Genomic DNA, 6,960 nt, shown 5'->3' with positions numbered 1-6,960 from the left:
ATATATATATATATTGATATAATCACTTCAATTACTGAATTTAGGCTCTTAATTGCCCATCTTTTCATTTATTATTGAATAAAGTCTTTAGCCTATCACTAGAGTCACAGTAAGTCCTTAATGAGCCAATAAGCGTAAAGCTAGTTTCCTGTGAAACGTAACGCTTTTACCTTGTTTGAGTATATCGATACTTATCTGTATGTAATAATATCTGGCGATCAATATGATCTCCTTAATCTATTTCTCTCGCCCGGCACGAGCAGGGTTCCCACTCATATATTATTTACGTAGACTTAGATTTTCGGATGGCCGACGTCGTTTTAGTCGTGAGTTTCAAAAGAGCGGATCTCGTCATACTTAACGGAGGCGACCATCCGCGGTATGCTACTCGAAAATGCGGAACGATGACACGTCGGCCGTTTCGATTCCCTTTAATTTTACGCGTGATTTCTGTGATTTTGACTGTATTGACTATTAAGCACCATTTTAATGCATTTTATGCAATCTCGATGGTCACGATTTTTCTCCCGGTTCTTTCCAGGTGAGTGGGAACCTTGCGGGGGGCTCAGCCTCTCGCGTCTCTCGATACGCCTCTGCACGTAAGTCGCAAAGACTACTGTTTACACAAAATGTTTCTGCATTTCTCCGTTCGTGTTTATTTGATCTGTTTCTTTTTTCTTTTTTTTCTTATTTTTTTTCCATTTGATGATATTATGATAGCTTTTGCAAGAGAAATAGGATTTTCGCTATGAAACGGTCTGAAACAGGATCTGAATGATTATTCAATTTTCTCTTCATCCGAGGTTGTCCTCTTGTTGTTAACCAAAATTAAATGTTTTCAATAAGAGCGATTATTAAATGAACTTCGGTCTCGAACAATATTTCTTTCATTGATGTTTTACTTAAAGATACTTACAAATTATCGTGGAGAAGCATGTTCATCTCAACGGAAATATACTTTGCAATTGTCGGAATATTTCAGTCGGATTACAGTATTACTTTCGCTTGATCGGCTATATTAGTTTGCTAAAGCATTTTATTGTGACAAGGACATGATAGATCAGCGTTCAGCTTTTTCACGGCCAAACCAGCAAATGTCCGAAACTAACGAGTGGCGAATGGCTAAATAGAATCAAGGAAATGCAAAACGCTAAAATTCGTGATCGAACTTGAGCAATCAAGCATTATTGAAATACTATATATTGTTCTTATCTATATATTCTTCTTCCAGAAATTGGGATTTCCCCAACGGTGGTCCGCCAAGATATCAACCAGCTGCCGGGACTCCACCTCCTTTAAGCACTGAATATGAACGACCGCCACCCTATTACTATCCTGGGCCTGTGTAAGTATTAATTTTTCCTGCACATATAGACAGTACAAGGACAAGTCAATAAGTTTTTAGAAAAATATAGTAAAACACATTTTTTTTGATCGATTCATTTTTATTTCTCAACATAGTCTCCTTTCAGCTCGATACACTTGATCCAATGATTCTCCAACTTTTTTAAGCCATCCGAATAATATGATTTGTCCAACCCTTCAAAATAAGCTTCTGTATCGGCGATGAGCTGTTCTCTGATGGTAAATCTCTTTCCTCCGAACTATTTCTTCAGGTTTGGAAACAGGAAATAATCGCAGGAGGCTAAATCTGGCGAATATGCTGGATGGAGAAGCAATTCCAGTTACAAATTCCAATTACAAAAAAGTAGCGGAATTCGTTGAATTTGGCCATCGGTACATATGAACCTGCATTATCTTGATGGAAGAGTACTTTCTTCTTTGCCTAATGACGTTTTTTCTTTAAAATGTTATTGAAACCGTCCAATAAGACTGCATAGTCGTTGATCGTTTGCTTCGACGAAAGGTAATCGATATGAATTTATACCGCGTGCATCCCAAAAAACTGTGGCCATCACCTTTCCGGCCGACTTTACGGTCTTCGCCTTCTTCGGAGCTGGTTCAGTGAAATCCCGGTGAAATCCATTGTTTTGACTGTTCTTTCGTCTTGGGTATGAAGTAATAGATCCATGTTTCATCCACAGTAATGAATCGACGCAGAAATTCTGGATTATGTTGAAACATCTCCAAACATTGTTTTGAAATCCTCACACGGTCGCGCTTATGATCCACAGTGAGCAAACGCGGCACTCATCTTGCCGATAGCTTTTTCATACCTAATTCGTGCAAAATTGAAATCACTGTGCCATGTGATGGCCTTAACAAGTTCGTGCACTTTCACATCGATCAATATCGTGGACTTTATCGATGATTTCTGGATGATTTCGTAGCAATCTCAATTGGATCCCAAACGAAGTGCATCATATGTGGATGTACGATCATATAAATTCATTCACTCAATTGTATAGACCAGCAAACGCTAGTCCAGATGTTGAACATTATCTAACTCAGCTTTGATTTCTTTCTTAAATCTTTCATATGTAGATGTTTGATCACTGCACGAAACTCGTTTTTCTCCATTTTGCAAAAAATTTTTCGCTTTAATCGTCTACAAAATGAAACCACGCGATGAATTTCGTTCAAAATTTGACAGTAATCAGCTGAGAGACGCTACTTGTCAAAAAGTAATGTGACACTGCGAGTAGCCTCTGACAGATTTTCTAAAAACTTATTGATTTAACTTATTGATCGTATCGCCCTCGTATTTGATCGAAAATCACTTGTCTCTAAGCGACGAACATTGGGCTTAAATCTTTCTTCTCAGATAAGCAATTCTCAAGATAAGCGATTCTCAAAAATTATCTTAATCATAAATTTCGAGAGAAAAAAAGAAATTCTGTCTGTTTCAGGGATAGAAATTAGGAAACAAGTGCCGTGGCATGCACAAAAGCAGCATTGAACAGTGTGGTGACGCACAGCCTCACGCGTAGCTACAAGCGAACGTTCAAGAATAGAGAGAAACCTGGATGTAAAAGGGACTACGTATAATATACTTCACGTTTGTTCCTGAGCATGCCACGGAATTGTGCGAACACTAAGATCAAGTTTAATATAAACTAAAATAGGCTAATGATCAATGATCCTTTCGCGGCCTTCCCTCCTTTGTGGAGTACAGATAATCAACGTAAATATGACGCATATTCCACTTTTTGTTTAAACATCACTTAATTAATACTCGTGCGTTTCTGTACCGCGGAAGGAACACCTTTTTTTATTAAATGCGGACTTTAAGAAATGCGAAGTCTCGCCATTTCTCAATCTTTCAATGAGAAAGACAAACGTAAAAATAACGTAAAGACAACGCCCGGATATATGTACAGCGTGGCTCACTCGACATCCGTTTTCGTCTATCGAGTATGGATATTGAGATATTTGTATATGTCTTACATTTTTGATCAATAAGAATAACATATATGTAGAATAAAAGTCGATCGAACACGAGATGAAGTCAAAAGAGAATAGAATTAGATGGTGAAACGAATTCCCTTTCGTTAATGATACGTAAAGACTACGTGCGTAAAGAACTACGATCGAATTATCTAGCACAAATTATTAATGCTGCCAATGTAGCGCGCTATTTTCCATATGAGAAACCTCCTCTATCTTAACACCAGATTGCTGATCCAGCATTTTGAGCCACCAAATAAACGCCATATGAAAAATGCCAAATGATATACACGTATATATTCGAAGACACGCATTATTATTACACTACAAATGTCGCGTGGTTCATCACTTGGATCTTATACGTCTTTAGTTGAGGAGGTCAGAATATTAGTATTAAATTCTATTATCCGCCAAATGTTGATTTCTATCTCGTGGCGAGAAAGAAAGACAGAAAAAGGATTTTCGAGCGGGGCGACTGCTCCATTATAAATACTCTGTGTACATTTTTCAGTAGTTGTTTTCTTATATACTCTATCTTATTGTGCAACATTCTATCGATATAAACCAAGGCGATTCTTACGTCGCGTAGATCGCTCCCATGCATTCACTTAATCGGATCTACGCGCTGTATTTTTCGATATACGAATTATTGCAATATTCATTATCCCTCCCTCATTCGAGTACAAATATTTGGTCTGGCATGCAAATATAAATGTTTCTGGTTCATTCATGTTAAACTTGTATAACAAATCTAAGGATCTATATGGTGCACCGTTATGAGTAATTGTTGACTGTGAATCAATCAAAAAGATTGGTTGAATTGTAAAGTTTTTGTTTTTATTGATAATATTATTTAATGATAATATAATGATTGCTACATTTTTGGTTTTTGCCTAGAATTTTTGGCTTTTTAAACAAATTTCCAGCAGACGGAAAAATTTTCCAACTAACCGTTCTAAATTTTGAAAAATCTTTTTTTTTTAAAAGAGTATATATAAATAATAACGATTTACCATAAATCTTATAGCGTTTTTCTTTGAGATGCACTGTAGCCTTACTGCAATTGCGTGTAAGTACTGCATTGGAATAGTGCACACCATGGTGTATTACTTCATTATTGCACTAAAATTCTGCTCCCGATTAACTTATATTTTGAAATTTTAAATGTCACTGACTTTACACATCCCTTTGAAATGATGTGACAAAATTTTATTTTCGTGCGTAAAACTGTAGTACATCGTAGCCACGAAAAACATGGTACACTGAATGAGTTCGTCTATCTATGCTACACTGTCTAGGTGTTACACTAGTATAGCCAACGGAAAACGCTACTATACACAAGTAACATGAGGAAAGTCAATCAACTTACAATTTTTCATGTTACGAGTGTGAATGTCGATTTTCTTCCGGAAAAAAATCTCCAACAAAGCCAAATCAGATACCTTTTTTTTTTAAAGAAAACACTACAAAAAGTAACAATTCTGATAATGATAACTCAGACCTACAGGAAAAAAAGTACCATGTGCTGGAGTGGAGACCTAGCTATTTTTATGTATTTTGAGTTGTTGAATACGAATCTGACATCAAAAGGATCATCTAAGGTAAATTTTCTAGAAGAAAAAAATGGGTCAAAAACCTTGAAATCTTTGCTTTTATTGATATATTGGTGAGACTATTGATAAAAAACTTTTGATTAAAACTTTTTAATTAAACTTAATTAAACCTAATAAAATACGGAAATTTTCTATCATAGATTAGCCACGATGTTTTTGTAGTTTTCGCTTTTCTTATTACTTAAAAATTTGTCTACAACTTCTTTGAAGCTAACCTATGCTGCCTTCTCGATGTTAATCATTTTAGTAACAAACAACTTGCAAAATCAAGCTATTGTGTCGCATGATTTCATTATGCAAAATAGTGATACATAGGTATAGAGGACGTAACTACGGCGTTTGTTGCCACCTTGTCTCTCAATATCAAGAGTTGATTTTTGTAGTAGCATATTAGTATTCCAGAATGTTCAGTATAGTATTTTTTGATAGCTGACAAGTATTTCTCAACTCGGGAAACATATGGTTTAAGTTTAATCAAAAGTTTTTTGCCAATTTAGAATATATCAATAAAAGCAGAAGTTTTTGATCTTTCGCTCTAGATTGAAAATTTATCCTGGACGGTCCTATTTTGATGTCAAATTTCGTATTCAGCGATTCAAAATATATAAGAATAGCTGAATCTCCACCCTAGCACATACTTTTTTTCTGTGGGCCTGTATAATCTCCAGCAAAACACTAGTTTGAAACTTAGAGTATATTTGACAATTAACGATAAAACTCTCGCATAACGGAATGGACTAAACCGATTAGAAAAATCTTCTTCGATTAGAAAAATCTTCATTTTACATTTTTCGCATTAGTTAACGAGTTATCAATTTAAAAAAGTAGCCAAATTCGCCCGGCCTATCGCCAAATGCAAGCGCGAGATAAGATTCCCCAGAAAGACGTACGTTTGTCACTAGGTACATTACAATATTGGCATTAATGTGCTTAGCGACGTAACGGCGAACGCACACATTGCTGAGCGGTCTTATCTCGCCGCGCGTTTGTATATATGGTGGTAGGTCAAGATCATTAATGTTTTTTTAAATGGAAACTCCTATTTTTTATTACATTTATTACATTTTATTTTTTATTTCTATTTAAAAAAATATTAATGACTTTGATCTGATTTTGACAAGGTCACTCAAAGTCAAGTCCATTTGTCCCTCATGTGTCTCCCTTCAAGCCATGTAACTTTTCTTCGAAAAATTTTTCAATAAAATCATTAACTCGAGAAATAATGACCATATCACTTAAAATAAAACACTCAATATATCGAGAGGAAAGTTCTCTATTATGAGATAAACGCCTAATATGAGATAACAGCGTTTCTGCTAAACTAACAAACGCTATTTATTGATTTCACCATGAATTCATTGCTCTTGGATTAAAAATTATTTAGTAGAAAATTCATTATTAGATCATGCCTGTAGTCATTGTAAAAAAAGATTTTAGAATTTGGATGTCTTCAAGTTTCATTAAGATGAGCTTTTAACCTTGTTTATTATTTATTAGGTGTACAACTTTGCTTCCGCCGTTTTCCTATAGATGGCTTTAGCGGTAAGTGGTGGTCGAAATAAATAGATCATAGACGTCATACAATAAACTTGGGCATCTGTCAACTCTCCAATCAATAACTCCATAGAAAGTTTAGTCGATTTGTGTTTGCATCAAAGTTATAATATATAGTTATAATATAATATATAGTTATAAATCAAAGTTATAATATAAAGTTATTCTCGATTGAAAATGTCAGTTTACGAGCCAAATTCTCGTCATTTGCGGGAGGTTTTAATTTTTTGCTTTAATATGAAGAAATCTGCGGCTGAGGCTCATCGAATGCTCTCAAATACTTATGGTGAGGTAACGCTATTAGTGAAAGAACATGTCGTGAGTGGTTTCAACGCTTCAAGAACGGTGATTTTGACGTCCAAGGTCATGCTCTGTATTTGGTGGGACCAGCTCGGCGTAGTGTATTATGAACTGTTAAAACCGACTGAAACAATCACAGGCGATC

At 35.4% G+C, this 6,960-nt stretch overlaps 1 protein-coding gene across 1 annotated transcript in view; it reads left to right on the top strand.

Annotated features, from left to right (window-relative positions):
• The window catches only part of LOC105620819 (prominin-like protein), a 271,180-nt gene extending 268,762 nt beyond the window's left edge, over positions 1-2,418 (top strand). The window contains 3 exon segments of the mRNA XM_012202300.1: positions 45-109; positions 1,232-1,345; positions 2,292-2,418. Coding sequence (XP_012057690.1) covers positions 45-109; positions 1,232-1,345; positions 2,292-2,418 — 306 coding nt within the window.
• The last annotated feature ends 4,542 nt before the right edge of the window (positions 2,419-6,960 follow it).

Source organism: Atta cephalotes (assembly GCF_000143395.1).
Source record: "Atta cephalotes unplaced genomic scaffold scaffold00029, whole genome shotgun sequence".
Lineage (NCBI taxonomy): Eukaryota > Metazoa > Arthropoda > Insecta > Hymenoptera > Formicidae > Atta > Atta cephalotes.
This window is presented reverse-complemented; position numbering and strand designations above follow the sequence as displayed.